The following is a 21,310-nucleotide window of genomic DNA, read 5'->3' as shown; positions in this document are numbered from 1 at the left end:
TGACGCAGCAGACCAGACCCATGCTGTCTTACCAGCTGCTCCCCTCAACTTTGTCAGACTGCCTGTTTTGTTCCCCACTCTGTCTGGTGAATCCTCTCACCGCCCCTGCACCTCTGGCCTGTACCCCAGTTCTGTATGCATGAATAAATCTTTAAAATAAATAAATATTTACCATTAAAAAAAACTGTTATATTACTTAAAAAATTAAGGTGCTTTGATTGTTATACAAGCCAAGCGTATGTGCAGCCTGCATCAGGCAACTGTGCCTCACCCCTGTGTGATGTCACGGCAGAGAGAACTGATGTAAAAATGAAGCTCGTGCCCTGCCTGTTCTCTTTCTCTCTTCTCTGGGCATTGTGGTGGGGTCCGAGTTCTGTATTGGTTCTCCTATTTATATTTTCACTGTGTCTTTGCATTTTATTTGTGTGATCTTCATATATATATAGAGAGAGAGAGAGAGATTAAACCTACTTAGAGCTAATACTGTATTTGAGTTGGATATCAGAACTTTGCAATAGTCCTTTTAACTTCCTTATCCTTTGGAAAAGAAAAGTACAGATAGAGCAGTAGACTGAAAATCTTTATTTACCTACATAATTTGTCATTTGTAGTCCTCTTAACTCTTTCCTCTTTGACTCCTAAGTGTTATTCCACAAGTCTCTGAAGCTCTGTTTATTTATATGTAATCTGTTTGCTCTGTACTCTTGAGATATGACCATTGTTATTGAATCTTCAAGCTTACTGTTGTGCCCATTTCTTTGGAAGGCTTTATTTTATTCTTGAATATATTTAACTATTTTTTTTTTAATCATTGCTAAATCCAGCATTTAGACCCACTCAGAGTTCATTTCTAATTGTCCTTCCTAACAACAGGACACATTTTCCTGTTTCTTTGCATATCTGGTAAGTTTTGATTAAAAATTGTTTATTGGATATGTTTAGCAACACTTGATAAGTTCTTTCTGACACTTCATTGTTGTTTAGCAAGTAACTAACACTCTTGGATTCAAGCATGAAGTCTATGTACCCTGCAGTGTGCAGTAGCTGAGATTCCTGCTCACTTCTTCTGGTTTTCTGCTATTTTGTTTTGTTGTTGTTGTTGTTGTTGTTGTTGTTGTTGTTGTTGTTTAACTTGGCCTCCTGGGGATCTTCCCTGTATCTGCAATTTAGCATTCCACCAAGGATTTGGACAAAGTTAGCAATCCTCTGTCCTCTGACACAGAAGTCAGTAAGGCTTTAACTTTCTGCCTCCTGATTTAGGATTGTGTTCAGGAATACCCTGAGGCAGAAAAGCAGAAAGCTCACAAATCTAATAATCTAGCACAGTGTCTTATTTAGTGGTTACCAAAAGTTTTGAACAGACACTGTATTGAGATTTTTGGTTCTATCCCTTCTAGGGACTTACTTGTTTCTAGCACTCCCCCCAACAAATTTTCAGTTGCTTGTCAAATTTTAACTTTCTGAAGCAAGACTGCAGTTTTGTAAGATCAGGAAAAAAGTCACTAATTTGAATTCTAACTCACTGCTGTCACTGTCTTTTAGCGGTTAAATATGTCTGCTTTGGCCACCAATGGCTTTAAATAATTGAATTTAAAATGTGTACACACACACACACATTTTATAACTGTTACTTTTATTAGAGCATTTGCTAACTAATCATTATCACTGGAAACCAGAAGTACATGTACACAATGAAATGAATACCACTCAGCTATTAAAAATTATAAAATCCTGAAATCATACCATTTGTAACAACATGGATGGACCTAGAAGGTTAATACCTTAGTGAATATACTCAGATAATTCAAATGAGAGAGACCAGCACTGTGCAATTTTACTTATATTTGACATATGAAGAAACAGAATAAATGAATGAATAAATGAAATATGAAATAAACAAAAATAAATATTAAGACTATGAGACTACTATAGTCTCCATAGTAACCTGTATAGTATAGCATCTCTAGTCTAGTCTCATAGTCTTCAGGGAATCTAGAAGGGAAATGGGAAATGTCATGGGTAAATAAGGTACAAAAGGTCCATTTTGTGGTGAAGGATGAAATTATACTTTCAATGGTGAACATAGGCATAAAATGTTGACTTATAGTGATGTCAACCTGAAACTTGTATCATGCCGATACTACTTCCATAAAAAAAGATTAAATTTCAAATTAAATTTCCATATTATTAGACAATTTTCCCAACATGATCTTTAATGGTTGTATAATATTAAATCTTCTGAAAGGGCCGTAATATTTTATCCTTTATGTTATTGTTAGTCAAGTTCTTTTCAGGTTTGTGCAAGTATAAATAGTACTCAATTGTAGAAGTCACAGATTTATAATTAAGGATTTAAGTATTTACACTTTGAGATAAAATTATCATTTTACGACATATTTTTGGGAATGGAGTTTTTAAATTAGTGAGTATGGCTGTTATTAATCCTTTTGACACAGGAATATTGTCTGAACTGCATTAAGTCTGATACTACTTAGGTAATAAGGGAGCTGGATATTTATTCATCTTAAAATATGCAAAAATACAATTCAATAAACAATAGTGTCTGTGGAAGAGGGAAAAGGAAAAGAGTCTATATATCAGAAATTGAAAGGAACACTTTTTACTTTTTTATATTTTTTGATATTTTGTACATTTTATTATACCTACTAAAAATATGTATTGAGAAGGGATATAATCTTAAATTACCATTAAGAACTAGTTCATCAAAAAAAGTTAAGAAAATAATTTTTTTCATGCTCAAAAGACTCAAATCTTGATAAAGCTTCAGGTTTGTGGCTCTATTAACCATTGATACTCTGTGGTGACAGCACATTTATAGTTTGAGGGACTTAAAAAATCAAGTTTGTTTTACTTTATTGCAACTGATCAGCAATATTTTTCTTTTTGTCTCTTTATAGCATTGTATTCACTAGGGAGTTTTATTTTTAAAGAAAAAGAATGTTATGAATCAGCTTGTATATATTCTGTTTGAAAATAAGATCTTATTTCAGTAAATAATGACTGGAAATATTTTAGTTATTTTAAATTATATAAACAGTGACCTTACTGTCATCCTCTCATTTAAAGGAGACATTCATTGGTTGGTTTCAAAGTGTGGATATAATCTGTGAAGAACTATGTTGTAGTATTGGTTATATTTCTTCATTTAGTTACAGTAATTGTAGTGAGAATGAAGTTGTTTTACTGAAAAGCGGTGCATTATATGAAAGTAATGTTAATTAAATTTAAATTTTAGGTTAATTTCAAAAATTATTTTATACCAGTATTTCTTCAAATTTTCTTAGAAAAAAAATGCCTAATTGAGTTTTCTTTACCCTTAGAATTAAGCTCTGAGATCTCTATTGGGCTCACAGTTGATTGAGTTTGCATCTTTGGAACACATACTCCTTTGCAAATCTTGTATTTTATAGCAAAGTAGTTGGCATAATGAACGCGTTTGGACCTAAGAAAGAGCTGTGTAGTAGGCTTTTGGAAATAATTCTAAAATGAAAGTTGTGACAAAAGTTCTTTTTGGCAGTGTAATTTCAAAGAATAATCTTTACTAATTTCCTATGCATATGGATATTCATAAGTAAATGGATTTTTTAAAATCATGATTCAAGTAAGGACTCATAATTGATTTTTTAACCACCTTGCAAAAAGGATATACTGCACCTGTCCAAAACAAATTAAAATTTCCTACATTTGGGTCAGGGAGAGGGTTTTTTCTACAACTTCTGATTAACTCATATAATATGTCACTGCTTTGTACAGCTGTCTCTTATTACTAAAAATATTTTTTTAATTTCCTTTTTCTAGAAGACTTGCAAGATGTAAAGCTTTCTTAAAGAGTTACATGTTTGGTGGATGTACAGCAATTAAATTGCTTTAAGAAAGTTGGCTGTTAACAGTAAGCAATTTGTCACATTTTTAAACCTTGGGAATGCCTTACTTTGTTTCATTATTACTTGTGTTATAATTCCTATCTCCAAGTGAACATTTGGTGAATTTATTTTTATTGAGTAGACATCTCTAAAATTGAAAAGAAAAACCCCAAAACAGATTTCGTTTAGCTAGCTAAATGTCAGTTGCTTAATGCAAAAGATAAAAATACTTTCCTGAGCTAAACTCTTCATAGTTTTAAAGCACTTTCATGTGTATTATCCCATTTGATCTTACTAAAATCCTGTGAGATGGTTTATGCAGGTGTTATTTCATTTTAAAGATGAATAGATTACTCCCTTATAGTTTTGAGGCTTGCTTGCAATTCTCTAATTGTACAAATAATGTTTAAAGAATATTTGGCCCATCCTCTATCTATAGTCTCTCACTTGTGTAAATATTCTGGATAAAATGTTTTCCATTGCTATTTAAATGCAACATTTTCCTCATCTCTGAATGAAAAAAAATATTGTTGAAACTACTAAATGAAAGAAAGAAAGCAGAAAAAAATTTTCAGTAGAAGAAGGAATTACTGAGAAAAATTACTTTTAGATCCTTACATATCCGATAGCTATCACTAATCAGGTTAAAAAGGTGTCAAATACCATGGTTTAAAAGTATACATATTATACTTATTTATGTAATATGCTGTGTTTCACTGTGAATCTAACTTAAAGACATTACTGCCTAAATTTTCAGAATTTTCAAAACATTACCATGGCTGAAGAGAAAAAAAATTTCTAAATAGGGCTTAAAACCAAAACTACATCTAGGGAAAAATTGGGGATTTTTAGCCATATAAAACAGTATAATAAGAAATGAGAAAAACAAATTGAGAGAAAACTTACAAAGATGATGAATAGAAGTTTAAGATTTTTAATATTTAAAAAGCTCTATAAAAGTGGTATGAATACAAATGGTTAATATGTTATTATTATAATATTTAAAAGTTAAGATATCTACTGATTTATCAATGGAGGATCAGTTTAATATAATCTGATCTTTCATTTTCTGGAATATTGTGTAGCAGTTAAAAATGATTAGCCTATAAAGGTTTCTGTGATGACTCATTAATTGAAGCAGGTGTTTTACTAAATGATGTGTATAATGTAATCTCACTTTATTAAAAAAAAAACCAAGTTCATAAAGTCTGTGTGCAGTAAGTGTATGTGCATGTGAATGGACAGCATTGGTTAATTGGGATGGCAGGAGGGACATGTGAGAGAAACTGTAAGGGACAGATACACAAAATGGACTTTTCTCAATTCATCTTTCATTGTTTCTCCCATAACAATGAATTTCCTTATTTGTATAATTTTTCATTTATAAAGAATTCATTCATAAAAATGCAAGAGGCAGTAATTACAATGCGTAAGTGAGATAATTCATGAACATGTTTCTCAGAAAAAACCTGTGCATTAGCCATTGACCAGCAGAACCCCACAATTAAAAACTGTAAGTTAAAATAGCATGAAGATGCTGTTTTTTACTTAGCAGATTGACCAAGCTTACAGAATGACCAAAACAAGTAGCTAAAACATTTTCGTGCACAGAGGAGCTATGTATGGATTAAACTCTTCAGAAAGCAGTGTTTGATGATGACTAATGTTAATTATATTTTAAGTGTGTACTTTATGCCTGGAAATAATACTTGTAGAATTTTATCCGGGAGACTTGTTTATACATGTGCAGCAATATTGATGGTAATAAAACTTAAAAAAGAAAAATTATTTAATAAGCAACCCACACACTAGAATATTGTGAAAGTGCCAAGACACTTTTTTTCATGAACCATAATATATATACAGTGTTATGTATAGTATATTTCTGTTTGTGTTTTGGAAACTTTACCTCTTTCATATGTGACTAAGGTCCCATATACAAGAAAATTTGGGAAGGGATTTCAGTACATTTTTGATGGTTTACTATGAAAATTAATAATAGTATCTGAAGTAGAAGGCAAATTCATTTCCATTATATTCTATTCTGTATATTTTCTATTTTTTTTTTGCCAAAAACAGGTTTTTATTATTTCCAAATAGTTAAAAAGGTCATTGCAGAAAACCTATTTTTCACAAATTGAAGTTATTCCTTATAGAATACTAAAAAAGAAAGTCAAAGTTATCAAATTTTTTTGCCTTATGATTATAAATGACAAAGAAGAAGAACTGAAAAACAAAACTCATACTTTATCATAACTGCTTCTATATGACTCTTTCCATCTCCTCAAATGGCCTTAATACCCACTCTAAAGCCATAAAACTAGAAATCATCCTTGCATCCTAGCTTCCTTCATTTCCAAACCTAGTTCTTCTAACAACTGTTTCTCCAAACATAGCCAGCTCTTCTTCTGTCTTTCCTGTAACTGCAGCCACCAGATCACAGTCCAACTCTAATCTAGTTGTCCATTTACTTACTCCTGTCTCCAGAATGAACTTTAAAATTGCAAATCAGATTTCATCACCCCTACTTAAAACCCTAGAGTGACTTTGAATAAACCTTGCCTTTCTCTAGCCTGCATCTATAGTCATCACACTGTTCATTAGGTCTCTATAGCTTATTTAATTACTCATTAAAAAGTTGTACCTTTTAACAACTTCAGACTTAACCCCCACCCCCATCACTTAATAACCACTATTTACTCTGTTTTTTCCAGGTTTGACTTTTGTAAATTTCACATTTGCATATTATCATCCAGTTCTTGTCTTCCTCTGACTTATCTCACTTAGTATAATGTACTCAAGAAATATCCATGTTGTCACAAATGGCAGCTTATCCTCCTCTTCTGTGGTTAAATAGTATTCAGATCCCTGTGTCTCCTGCTCCCTTACAGCGCTCCAGCGTTCCTCTCTCAAGAGTTACCCTACCTGTGTTTGTCAGTCACCTAGCCTTCTGCTTTCATGCCTGGCAGTCATGCCTCCTCTTAGGTCCTTTCAACATGTATCCCCAAGTTCTTCACTTAGGTAGTGACTGCCAGTGTCATTTTTTTTTTTTTCTTTATTGGTGCCAGCCTGAAGACCTCCCTTTTAAATAAAACCAATGTAAAGTAAAGAAGCTATCCACCAGACTATTAAGTCATGCTGTTTTCTCCTTTGTGCTTAGCATTACAAGAAATGTTTGGTGCCTTTGGCAATCTACTAACCAAAGTAGGTAATCTTAAATTTCAAAGGGTGCATTTTCCCTTTAAGAGAGCATTTTCCTTTTGAAGTGAGAAAGGGGCCAGGGTGTGATGTAATAGGCCCCAAACATTATCATTCTTAAAATTGACATTCAAGAAAAAAAAAGGCACTGTATAGTTCCTTGTTCCCAGGCTAGAACCAGTACATAAAACTCTGGAATTCTATTCACTCATTGCTTTATTTTATTACAGTTCATTTTTAAACCATATCTCTCAAGAAAGTGTGGTCTTATTTATACTGGTATATTTTGTCCCAAATTCAGCCTCTTCTCTGTTATTTTACTTTCCTCTAGTAGAACTTCTTTTCATGACATCACCAAACCCTATCCTTAGCAGGTTAAGAATAGCAGTATTCTTCAGCAGAAGTGCTTCATTAGTAGTTGATAAAGTAGAAAGGTTTCTTCTCTTCCTTTTCCTTGAAAGTAAAATGAGAATGTATATTATTTTAATTTTAAAATACTTTTTTTTTGGTGTTTTGTCTTTAGCACCTTGTGCTTTCTCACAAATGAAGCCAAAAGTTAATTTTTTTTTCTTAGCACATACTTACCTGAATATTTTCTTAATGGTAAAAAATAATGATTGTATAATCTCAAAAATGTAATACTGATATTCTCATTTTTGCATTGCATAGCATCAACATGCATTGAAGATTAGAGCTGCAATTATATCTGTCAGTATTTAGAATATTTCTTCTACAAAACTTCTACCTACTATTTATCTACTACTTTGAAAATTTTTCTAATGTTAATATTAGCATTACAAAGCTACCCAAAGTTCAGAACACGTAACCTATCCATTTTGATTATTCTTTGTAAAAGTTACTAGGAGTTTGGTTATATTGTTCAGTATTTTTTTCCAATATAGATTCTTTTTTTTTTTAAGATTTATTTATTTGTGCATACAGAACTGGGGTACAGGCCAGAGGCTCAGGGGTGGTGAGAGGCTTCACCAGAGACAGAGTGGGGAACGGAACAGGCAGATCACAGAAGTACACTGCTGAGGGGAGCAGCGGGTGGGTCAGGAGAGGTCTGCCACGCCATGTGGTCACTTCTGGGGCAGGCGGGAATCAAACTCATGCGGAAGCAGCTTTAGATTCTCAGTGCTGTGCTTTAACCTGCTGCGCCACCAGGGAGGGCCCACCAATATAGATTCTTAATGAAATGTGTATAAGCATGTATAAAAGGTAAAGATAAATTAAGTGTCAATACAGAGTGTTTTAATTATGAGTACTAAACCTTAGACTACTACCTGAATTTTATTTAAAAAATAGATTGAAATTATTCTATAAATGGGTTTATTGCAGAAATGTTTAGTGTATAACCATTAAATTACAGTGCTTGCTATTTAAATATATAAGGGGGAAGGTGACCTGGGAGAAGCAGCCTGAATGTATCTCTGCCTTTAGGCCTTTTTTTCCCCCTCTGTTAGGGAAATGAGTGTTAGAATGTAAAAAGGTAAAAGAGATGTCACAAGGCACTGTGCAGCTGCTTATGCGCAGAGGATCCTTTAGCATGGGCTAAAGCGTCACTGAGAACCTGCTACTATCATGGTAGTTCATGTTCCTTTGAGGAGGGTGCCTGTCGTTATTGTTGAGTTTTATTCAACAGTGAATTTTTCATCTTTATTTTTATTCTCCACCATCCTCTTTATTCTTTTGTCATGATTTTGTCTAATCTTTATGTTTCTAAGACTTCAGTAGCCAAACTGTTTCATAACACAGTTTTTAACAGCCTCTAAACCATAAGTTGTAGACAGAAGGCAGAAAAATGCGAATGAAGTAGCTTGGTAGTTTTATTTTCTAGCATCTGTTCAGAGTAATCCCTGTTTGTTCTTACCATAATCTATACACACATTACTGTTTGCGTGATGCTTTTTATGTAAGAATTCAAAACTAAGAAAAGCTATGAGTTTAAATTACAAGGTGGCTTAATTTAACTGTCTATTTGGTTTCCTTTTTTCTTTGGTTTGGTCAGAATTTCTGTAGCTGTTAACAGAAATACCTGGATATATGTAATACATTTTTTAAAACACACAAAACATTGGCCTTGATTACTTAGACATCATAACTTTCTTACCCTTTTGCTGTTAATTCATCATTTGGAAATTTAAATAGCATATGTAGTGTTTGGCTGTATTTTCACACTACAGATTTCTAAATTTTGTATTTATTGTTTTTAAGGCAAGATCAGTACAATAAAAGAATTACCCTCTCTGATATATGATGCTAACGCAGTGATTATGCATCAGGAAATGAGTCTTTTCCAGGTACTCCCAAGTAGTTAAGTATCAGGACAAGGCCTACATGCAGTAGGATCTGCTGAGCATGGTAATAAAATGTCAGTGTTCCACAAGTCCCCAAGTTCACTTCCTCTATAAAAATTTAATTAGACTCACTTGACTTTTCTGCTAAAGATCTCTGAGGAATGGCCATAGGAAAAATAAAAAACAAACAATTCTCCAAAAACTTTCGCCTCTATTCAAGAGCCTAAACAAGGATTTAATTGAGTTACAATTGATACTCCAACTATCCAGATTTCCAAAGCAGGCCATCTTGAGCATTGAAACATCTCAGTGAGTCGCCAGCAGTGTCTGGTGTTTGCTTTGCACAGCGCCTGGCATATAGCAAGCACTCAGTAAATTGTGGCTGACAGACAGGCTCATTCTTATTTGCTGAGTTTGGCAGTAGGTACACCCAAAGAGCTTATTTTTTAACCTGTTGAACAAAATCATTTAATATTATCCTTCTAGGTTTCAGAACTTAATGCCAAAAACTAACATTAGTATTGGCATAATTGACAGTGAGTTGTTCTTTCCAACAGCAATTGCTCCATGCTTCGCCAGTGTCTTAAGATTACTGGTGCCAAACTTTCAGCCTTCCTGAACTAAGTAATATTTTCCTAATTACTGAGAGACAAGCCCTATATTGTCAATGTTTTCATTTTTCCAAAAGATTTTTTTAAGTATATTTTAAAACTGCCAACTACCATTTCTTTTAAAAGAAAAGACAGATTCAGGATAAAAGAAAAAACACTTCATTTTTTTTCATAGTTTGTATTGTTCTTTTCATTGAACAGAATTGACAAATAGCATTGTGTACATTTAAGGTATAGAACATGCTACTTGGATACATGCATATATTATAATGATGCCTTTATAGCATTATTTACCACATTATGTGATTCAAATAAGATATTTTCTATAGTCACTGTACTTTGCATTAGGTAGCAATGGTTTATTTGCAACTCATTGTAAGTTTGTACTAGTGAACAACTTCACTCTTATCTCCCATTCCCTGGTAGCCACCATTTTACTGTTTTTTGTTTTTTGCTTTTTACAGGTTTGACTTTTGTAAATTCCACATTGAATTAACATACAGTGCTAATTTTCACTGATTTATCTCACTTAGTATAATGTGCTCAAAGTCCATCCATGTAGCTGCAAGTGACAGGCTATCCTCCTTTCTCATGGTTCACTAATACTGCACATCCACTCATTCATCAGTGACCATTTGGGTTGTTTCTGTATGTTGGCTTTATGAATCATGCTGTGATAAACCTTGCCAAAACCTGTGGTCCATTGTCTTCACAAACCTAGCCATCCTAAAATTGTAAAGTGGCTTTTGATATGCATTTTACCTTCTTGTGGCTTTTGATATGCATTTTCCTGTTGATGAATGTTACTGATGTGGTTAGTAAAATCTTACCCAAAGGACACCTGGAAAACAGAAGTTTGGCATCTTTGTAATTAAAAGGACTTCTCAACATCTCAGTGTTTGTAATCACAGCTTCTCCTCTATCCCAAAGTTTTCAAATACAAGGACATCAGTATTGAGGTTGAGGATAAACTGAAATAATAAGAACCCCATTTTAATTCCTTCAAAAATAACTACCCATAAGATGGCATAAGATATGCTAATTTTAAAAAATTAATTTGGTCCTTGGTTAAAAAAATTAACAACAAGAATACTTTAGGGATTTAATGTATACGCTACTGTGGAGAAAAATAAACCATGGGTTATTATATGAGTTAGGTCCAGTGACTGCCCTTTAGAAGTCAACTTTCCCTAATAGGATAGTGCTTGAGGGAATAATCCATTGCAGTAGAATTTCTGTGAATGAGCTGCGACAGAATCTTGACTGGCCTTAAAATGCTAGTCCCTAGAATTGTTAGTCCAATTCTTAATGAGATCTTAAACTACAAACTTGAAAGATCAGCACTGGAAGAACCTTTTCAGGAATTTGTAATAAGTAAAGCCAAAATTGCTTCTCAAAATCAGCTTTGGAAATACAGTCGAAGGAAACAACTCACTTGTGGACTTTCTAATTATTCTTCATAATTTGTGCTAATTACAAAAACAGTAATATTAGATTATCTACTCTTTTGAATTAAATACCCCTATGTGCCCTTCTGTTTGCATACATAAATAAAGCTTTTCCATAATATGCAGAATAGAGGGATTTTGTTTTCATTCATAACTTCATAACTCCATAACACCAAGGAGTAACCTATATTCTGGGCTTTGAACTTTGACGAGAACTAGTTTACTGATCAACTAACCAGAAATTATTCAGGCAGAAATCCCCAAGAAAATTCTTTAATAGTCCATTTCCCATTTTGCATAGAATAGCAAGCAACAAGGAAGAGTAAGTTGAAAGTCAGAGGCAGCCTAGACTTAACTATTTAATAATGCTTTGTTTATAGAGTCATCTAGAGAGTTTTTAGAATCATTTCAGTCATATAAATTATTTTATTTATTGCTTTTTATTATACTAAGTAACCAAAGTGTATTTGTTAATGATCCAAACTGCATCTGGTAGTCACTATAACATAAAACTTTAGGTTATTCTTTAGATTATTATGAAGGAATGTACACCATCAGTCTAGAATATTACAAGCTCTAGGAAAAGAATTTGTAGCTCTCTCATGGGATTCAACGTGAGTAGAATAGCATCATTAGTATTGTAGTCCTTTCTCGGATGCTATTAGCCATTCCCAAGAGGGAGAAGGAAAAACATAAACCATCCATTGTTAGTCAGGGCTCTGAGGCCAATAAATAATTATACTTTCTTATATATGAGTGCAGTAGAATGAAGAAGTATATCACCACTGCTAATAAACTACATTCAAGTTGTACTCTCTAAAACAAAATAAAATAATGGTATTACACATTTTAAAAGATCTCAGTAAGTAATTACCTTTATAGAATATGAAATTTTAAATTAAAAATTGAAATATACATTAAATAATGCTCCAAATTAAAACAGAAGAACAGGGGATTGGAAGAAATTGAAATAAATGAAATTAAAGTGTTAAAAAAGTTTGGCATTCTGTTCTAGGATTCTTTGAACCAAATACTTGGCTGCATGCCAAATCATGTTAATTGCCTTTTTGTGTATCCATTTCCATATGCTGACACATCATTCTGGCTTCAGATACAATCATTATAATGTAATTGGGAATATTTAAATATTCTTTCCTTTTATACCTGCCTTATGGAACTAAGTTTCAGAACACATATTGCTATTTTATCTTTAAAATATTTTTCCAAAATATTAGCATTGGTATAATAGATAAAAGATAAAACAAATAAGGAACACCATGACTGCTTTGAATCTGAAAGACATTTATCTGTGATAAACCATAGTCTCCCCCATGGCCAATAAGCAGGTCTTCCAGCTGAGCCTAAGAAAAGGAAATGACCTCACTAATGTCTAGATTTGATGACTCTTTGGTTTCTTGAAACCCTTCCCTGACTTATGTTTAATAGCCAATCCAACCATTCATCTTATAATTTTCCTTATATACTTACTACATATAATTTCATATATTTTAATAATAATTCCACTAAAATTATAATACAGTAATTCTGTTGGTTGAAAGCATAGTAGTCAACATCATTCTTTTATATACTATGCCATGTATTCTAAATCCAGCTTTCCTTCTGTTAACATGACATAACCTTTGCTAGTGCTTTTAATTGACTTGCTCCCTATATAATTAAAGAGTGACCAGAACAAGTACTGTCTTCTAATATGAATGTGTATAAAGAAGGAGAAATCAGAGAATGTGTAACCTCCTTAAATCTTAATTTTTGACATAGTGAAAAATGTTCCATCCATCTCTGGTTTTCTGTTGCTTAGCTATATCTAGTGACAGACAGCAAAGGCATAGATACAAAAGCAACTTGAATGTTAATTTACTACATGCATACTGCTTATATTTCATATCTAAGGTTGCCAACACTTCTCTGATAGCCTGAACTGAAAACAAAGTCCCTACCAATCTAGAAATAAGCTATTTTCCCTCAACCACCATCTTCTTTCTTCCCTGGGGTGAAGATATCATTCCCTTTCACTTATGTTGTGATGTAGATCTGTGTTTACCAGTTCCCAGGACAGAAATGGATAGCTTTTGCTTTCTAGGCTTACTGACTCTGGTCAGTGACGGAATAGCTATAGTACAAAAATAATGTATCATGACAGCAAAATAATGACCAATTACTATGTGTATTTGCCCCATGTTACTAAAATTTAAAAGTAGCTGTTTATTCTATTTGGATGATTGGCTATTCCTTTTATCTAAGCTGATCATGAAAATAAAAACTAACTTGACACCCTCAGAACTTCGTAAATAGAAGTTATTTTCTAAAAGATAGTATTTTCAGATCGCTTTTGTTTATTTTCACTTTTTATTAGGTTTGCTGTAAATCTGTGTTTAGGAATGAAATCTAGATTTTATTCTAAAAAGAAGTAGGGTTCAGTTTTCCTTTCTTTAGCATTGTTCAGCAGCCCTGCACAGAAGCAGTGATAGAACTGGATGGGCTTACTCACAGTTGTGAAGGACATAGTACAGAAAAACAAAGTGGGTAGGAAATCTGGGAAAAACAAGAACAGTAGTTAAGAGTCTAACTTGAAAAGAGAAGAAAATGAGAAGTCCACAAGCCTCAAGGCCTCAGCCTTGACTTAACCTTGCTGCTTTCCCCACTGTCACCTTTCTGCCCTCTACTCGCCAGTGTTAGCCCTACCTCCAGCTCCTGGCCAGCCCTTCTGCCTCTCTCCATGGTCTGGTTCTCCTTTTCTCCATTCTTCCCTCACTGCTTCTTGCTTATCCTTGAAGAATCAATTTAGGATTTAATTCCTTGAGATGGCCCATCTCCCACCATTTTGGATTCCATGTCCTACCTCTAAAATGCTTGGAAACTCACACACTTACCTTAGTACTTGTCATATTTGAATGGAATATGGATGCTTAATATGGACTATGGATGCTTAATGGGAACGAAAGATCATTCCCATTACACCAAAAGGTCTTAAAGAAAACAGAAGTGATTACTTTCATATAACTGTCCACGTAACCCAGCCCCTATGCATAGTTGATAGCGCATAGTAGGCCTCTGATAAATGCACATCTGAACTAAACCCAAAATTTGGCTTTCCACCTTTTAGCTATGTTTATTTATATGTGTGCATTTAGAACTAATTATGCTTTTTAAAAGCATTTCTCAAGGATGAGCCAAGAAGCAACAATTTTTGAAGCTTATGCTTTTTACCCCTTTCAAATTTGAATTACATAGTGTGTTTAAATTCTTGAGCATAGATTAAAGAGAGGGGAAATTACCCCCCCAAAACTGGTAAAATAATGTGCAGGAGTGTGTATAAGAAAGCAAATATAGCAAATGAAGGAAGGATCTGAAAAGGGGCCAGTGATTTTTTTGGAACTTATGTCTCAAAAAAATTGTATATAGGCCTTCCCAAGTGGCACAATGGGTTAAAGTGCAGCATTGCAAATGAACTGCAGCTGCTTCAGTGTGAGTTCAATCTCCAGCCCTGGAGGTGATCCACATGGCGCAGCAGACCTCTCTGACCTGCCCGCTGCTTCCCTCAGCAGTGTACTTCGTCGATCTGCCTGTTCTGCTCCCCACTCTGTCTCTGGTGAATCCTCTCACCACACTGGACCTCAGACCTGTGCCTCACTTCTATATGCATAAATAAATTTTTTTAAATGTATATAATAATATGAATGTCTATAAAGGTAGGGTTCTCAGACTGAAGTGAACTAAAACAGTGAGGGAATTTATGTGGAATATGGAGCATATCACATGTTGGTCTGATTTCACTTAAAGTCCACTTACAATGGTTGTTCATCTCTGTTTGACTCCTGTGCCTACAAAATAGTTATCTTTTTTATGAGTACAAAGCAACCTCTTTCTGGCTTAAAAACTAATTTTCAATTTGGACATGGGAGTTAAAGCTTTTGATAGCTAGTCTATGACAGCTGGTTAAGGACAACACACTGGAATTTTTAAATGGACTGTTAGCTGGGATGTCATTGTTCAATGCTGTTTCTTTCACTTCCGCTATTTAGAACTGCCCCAAAAATCAAGTTAGGCTAACCTGTAACTCTCCATCTATTTTCTTCTTCAGTGGGATTGGACGGAACTGGCCCTGGGCCTCAGGAGGCAGCAGCATTTTAGCAGAATTTGGAACTCTGCATCTGGAATTTATGCACTTGAGCCACTTATCAGGAAATCCAGTCTTTGCTGAAAAGGTGAGAGCTCTCTAATAAGCCATGATTTGCAAAACAGTACTTAGAAGAAACAGTATTCCCTCCTGGGAAATTTAGTAACATTGAATGGAAAATAACAACCAAGTTTAGTGTGGCTTGTCATGAATTATGTTACATGCACCATTTCATTTAACCAAAGTGCAGGGGTAGATTGTCCATGGAACTTTCTAACAGTATAAAAGACCCAGCTCTGCCTGTCTGATTCTGTATACCTCAAGCGTGTCTTTCTGGTCTCACTTTTCCTCTCATCCTAACACTTTTTCCTCTCATCCTAAGTTTGTAGTGTTGTGTGAACTATGTGAACCACGTACATGATTTTTTTTTTTCAATTGAAAGTGTTACACAATTGTGAGGTAGCAGTTGACTGAACTTCAACTTTTCAAGAAACAAAACCACAAGTATTTGGATAAATTCATGTTCACCCACGACTGCTAAGTTTCACCCCATTTCTCAGGTCCTCTTTAAAAGAAAATTCTTTGGAAGAGTTGCCTCTGCCGTATTCCCTTCTTATCCCTTCCTGTCTTGAAAACTTTCCCATTGGATTTTTTTCCCAACCACACCTGTCACAGTGACCAGTGAGCATCACATTGCCTGACTCAGGATCACTTTTACTTCTCTTCTTCCTTGTTTTTTCAGCAGATTACACACTTACTCACTTCCTTCTCCATGAGACACTTTTTGTGTTCGATATGGAATTCCTTGGCTTGCCTCCTGAATAGTGGAAAGTCCCAGGTCTCAAACTTACACTGCCTCTTTTATGCTCACTCTCTGCATTATTCCATCCTACCACATAGCTTTACATATTACCTATATACTGTGGATACCAATTTTATCATTTCAGGCCCAGCCTATCTTCAACTTCAAACTCTCTATCCAGCTCTCTATTTAACATTTCCACAGAGATTTTTTTTTATTTTATTTTATGTATTTTTCACATCATTCTTTTTTGTACAGTATATGCTTTTTCATTTCTGTTGTAGTCCCCATGGAATTCCCACCACCATGTCACCCATGCACCATGACCATAGTCCCTACCACAAAGAGATTTATTAGACAGCTGCCACTTAAAATGCCTCAGACTCACTACTGGATATGTTCTACTTTACTCTTTATACGCATGGTAAATGGTGCATCAGTTTAACCAGTGGCTCAGATCAAAGATCTTGAAGACATTCTGCCTCCTCTCTTTTCTGAACTCTAGTCCATCAAGAAATCTACTGACTATCTTGTTACCTGTACCCCTACCCTGTTCCAGGGACTCATCACTTGAACTCTGCAGTGGTAGCCAGTTGCACTTTGCTGTGCTGATCTTATTATTTTAATAATTTTTATGGTGTGTTCATGGTTTTCTATGTATATTATCATGTCCTCTGCAATAGTAAATTTTACTTCTTTCTCAATTTTAATTCCTTTTATATCTTTCCTTCCCCTCCCCCTAGCCCCCATCCCTTTGCCTAATTGCTTTGTCTAGAAGTTCCAATACTATGTTTTAAGTGGTCATGGTAAAAGTAGACAATCTTGTCTGGCTCTTTGAGGAAAAGCTTTCAGTTTCTCACAGAGTATGATGTTAGTTGTGGGTTTGTCATATATGGTCCTTACTATAGTAAAAACATTACTTCTATTCTTACTTTTTCTGAGTTTTTGCCCTAAGTGGTTGTTGAATCTTATCAAATGTCTTTTCTGCATTTATTTTTGATCATAGACTTTTATCTGCCCTTTTGTTGATGTGGTGAATTACATTGATTGATTTTCAGATGTTGAACCATCTTGCATCATGGGGATAACTCTCACTTTTTCATGAGCTATGATACTTTTAATGTATTGTAAATTCAGTTTTCTAAGATTTTGTTGAAGTTTTTTTTGCATCTCTTCCTATCAGGGAAATTAATCTGTTGGTTTTTGCTTTCGTTTGTTTTTTTTTGTGATACCCTTGTAAATATCAGAGTAACATTGGCCTCATCGGATATGCTTGAAAGTATTCCATACCACTCAGTTTTTTTGAAGAGGTTAAGACTGGTAGGTATTGCAATAGTTTGTCTTTGAAGGTCAGGAAGACTCAAGTGAAACCATTAAGACCTGAGCTTTTTTTTTTTGGTTGGGTGGAGACTTTTGATTACTGTTTCAGTTCCCTTGCCTATAATTTGTATGTTAAGGACTTATATGCCTGCATCAGTCTCAAAGGTTACATATTTCCTTTTTATTATTATTTAAGTTCTATTTTTTTTAATTTTTTTCTTTTTTAAAGATTTATTTATTTGTGCATACAGAACTGGGGTACAGGCCAGAAACTCAGGGGTGGTGAAAGACTTCACCAGAGACAGAGTGGAGAGCAGAACAGACAGATCGACGAAGTACACTGCTGAGGGGAGCAGCGGGCGGGTCAGGAGAGGTCTGCCACGCCATGTGGTCACCTCCGGGGCAGGCGGGAATCTAACTCATGTGGAAGTGGTTTCAGCTTCTCAGTGCTGTGCTTTAACCCGCTGCGCCACCAGAGAGGGCCAATGTTTTATATTTTTAATAATATTTTTACAGCTTTCTTCATTTTCATACAATGTATGTTTTACCACATTGTATATGGTGCTCACAGAGTTCCCACCACCAAATCACCTGTGCACTATCACGATAGTCCCTTGTTCTCTTCCTGCCCCTGTTTTGATCCAATTTCCTCCTCTCCAAACCACCCGCCACCAACAAATGTCTCTGGTTTATAGTTGCCTGTTGCTGTTGATTTTTACTGTTGCTGTAATTATTTCTCCCCCTCCAATCCCTTACATTCCCCTACATTCCTCCTGTAAGAGAAACTACCTGGTATTTTTCTTTTTCTTTCTGGATGATTTCACTGAGCATGATCCCTTCCAGCTCCATCCATGGTGCTGTGAATAGCATGGATTTATCTTTTTTGATTACCAAGTAATATTCCATTATGTATATATATCGCATCTTCTTGACCCAGCCATCTTATTCTTTGGCCATTTTGGGTTGTTTCCATAACTTAACTATTGGGAATAGTGCTGCAGTAAAGATAGAAGTGCAAGTGCTCTTGAATTAATGTTTTTATGTCCTTTGGGTAAATACCAGGAGTGGAATTGCTGGTCATGGGAGGTCCATTTTTAGCAATTTGAGGAACCTCCACACAGCTTTCCATAGTGGATGGACCAATTTGCATTCTCACCAACAATGTAAGAAGGTTCCTTTTTCTTCAAATCTTCACCAACATTTGTTGTTGCTAGTTATTTTTAGTATGGTTGATTCTCACTTATGTAAGATGGTATCTCATTGTGGTTTTGATTTGCATTTCCCTGATTACCAGATGTTGAACATTATTTCATATGTCTATTGGACATTTACATTTCCACTTTGGAGAAGTATCTTTTAGATCTTCTGCCCACTTTTTGACTAGGTTGTTTACTGAGTTTCTACAGCCCTTTGTAGATCTTTATGATCAGTCCCTTATCATTAGTACTGTGTGCAAGGATCTTCTCCCAATCAGTGGGGTGTCTCTTTGTTTGGACTAATATCTCTTTTGCTCTACAGAAGCTTTTTAATTTGATGCACTCCCAGTTGTTTATATTTTTTCTTCACTACCTGTGATTTGAGTGATGTATCTTTAAAGATGTTACTGAGGTGTATATCATGTAGTGTTTCGCCTGTATTTTCTTCTTTATATTTTATGGTTTCAGATCTTATGTCTAGTTCTCAAAGATTATATATTCTAATAATTTGTCCATTTCTTCTTAGGTTATTTAATTTATTGGCATGTAGATGTTCACAACAATTTCTTATGATCCTCTAGATTTCTGAGAAGTCTGTCAAATTTCTGCTCTTTCATTTCTGACTCTGTTTACTAGAGTTCTTTTTCTGTATGTGTGTGTGAACATAGCTAGAGATTTGTCTATTTTGGTTTCTTCCCAAAAAAATCAGCTTTTTGTTTCAGTAATCTTTTGATTATTCTCTTGATATTTATTTCATTTACTTCTGCTTTATTTTTTTTCCTTTCTATTGGCTTTCATCTTTTTGTTCTTCTTTTTCTAATTTCCTAAATTATACAGTTAGATTATATATTTGAGATCCTTCCTCTTTCTTCCTTTGCTTCTTTAAATGTCTGCTCCAGTGTTCTCCTGTAGCTTCCCTAGCTTATTCTGTGTAACACTGTATATAGCCTTACTACCTCATATCACTGTTCTATTACCCTCGTGTATATTTTTCATAGTATCAAACACCTAACATATTAATCTGTTTATTATTACTCAAATGCTAACTTCAAGAGGGAAATGACTTTGTTTTATGCACTGATATTTGGCTAGTTCTCTATATGGTGTCTAGCACATGGTAAATCAGTGTGACTAGATTCATTTACTAGTATTTCCATAAACGGCATTTTCATAAATAAATCTTTGTTCTAATTCTGCATCAGCTTTTGTTTCTTGACTTGAAAAACTTTAATCACAAAGAGAAGAATATTAAATTTGTTTTTCAGATTTTGATAGTGACTTTTTCTATTATAGGTAATGAATATTCGAAAAGTACTTAACAACCTGGAAAAACCGGAAGGACTTTATCCTAACTATCTCAATCCCAGTAGTGGACAGTGGGGCCAATGTAAGTCAAAAGACTAACTGTTCTAGTAATAAAGATGAATGCAAGACAGCAGAAATCTGTTTGGAGATTATTTAGAAAGGTGAAATGTTTATCTTTTGTCTAAAGTGTCACCAGGTATCTAAAGTTTATTCATCATATGTAACTGAGTACATGGCACATTTAAAGCAATTAATCAGAAAAGAAAGATATGTTCAGGGTAACATGGAGATATTAGCCCATAGCAAGCTAAACATAGATAGTCATGTGTAGAAGGAAAAGTTATTCCTTTATTCCTTTATACCTGTCTAACCAGGTCATTATACTTCATAACAACTTTTTCTCTTCTTGGCTACAAGGTGAGAGAAGAAGCTGAATCTTCAAAGGCTGGGAAATTGGAAGAGTAAACAAGGTGTTTCTCTACTAAATTTTAAAACAACAGACAAAGGTTTTTTGCTAGTAAGATTGCCTTTATAAAGAAGAAAGTATACAGCTAAAGACCTCACTTAGATCCTTAGGGACCTTGTGTAGAAGTTTAAAGACTCAGAGTAATGGAAAGAAGTGTTCTCAGACTAATTTGGAACAAATAGTAGTAGATTAAGCAGCAAATGAAGAATACTAAGTGATGCTTAACTGTGTTAAGGGCATTAGCAGTGATTTAAAATTTTACTCTAATTTGATTTTTTTATATTTAAATACCATATTCTTAAAATTATTATGTCTCACTGTTACTTAGAAGTAATTATATTTATAGGATATTTTAATAGAAAACATGTACTAAAATCTATGTCTGTGAATGGCTGTTGAAGGCCTCCATATTGAGACCATAAGACCATAATCAAGATTGCTAAGTGTGGCCTGCAGCTCACTGAACATATCTGAGATCTTTCAAGGGTTCCACAAGCTAGTTTTATTATAATACTAGGATTTTCTGCCAACACTTACAGACTTTTTTAATGAGATTGATAGTGATTAACAAATATGGTTTTTCAATACAATGTAATGAAATGTGTCAACATTTGGAAGATTTGCATAATTGAGCAAACCAGT

At 34.3% G+C, this 21,310-nt stretch overlaps 1 protein-coding gene across 1 annotated transcript in view; it reads left to right on the top strand.

Moving 5' to 3' along the window:
- The window catches only part of MAN1A1 (mannosidase, alpha, class 1A, member 1), a 160,979-nt gene that overhangs the window by 118,457 nt on the left and 21,212 nt on the right, over window positions 1-21,310 (top strand). The window contains exons 7-8 of the mRNA XM_004673818.2: window positions 15,544-15,667; window positions 20,191-20,284. Of these exons, the coding sequence (XP_004673875.1) occupies window positions 15,544-15,667; window positions 20,191-20,284 (218 nt within the window). The remainder of the gene's footprint in view (window positions 1-15,543; window positions 15,668-20,190; window positions 20,285-21,310) is intronic.

The sequence above is a fragment of the Condylura cristata genome, unplaced genomic scaffold, assembly GCF_000260355.1.
Source record: "Condylura cristata isolate star-nosed mole 26May11 unplaced genomic scaffold, ConCri1.0 scaffold00001, whole genome shotgun sequence".
Lineage (NCBI taxonomy): Eukaryota > Metazoa > Chordata > Mammalia > Eulipotyphla > Talpidae > Condylura > Condylura cristata.
This window is presented reverse-complemented; position numbering and strand designations above follow the sequence as displayed.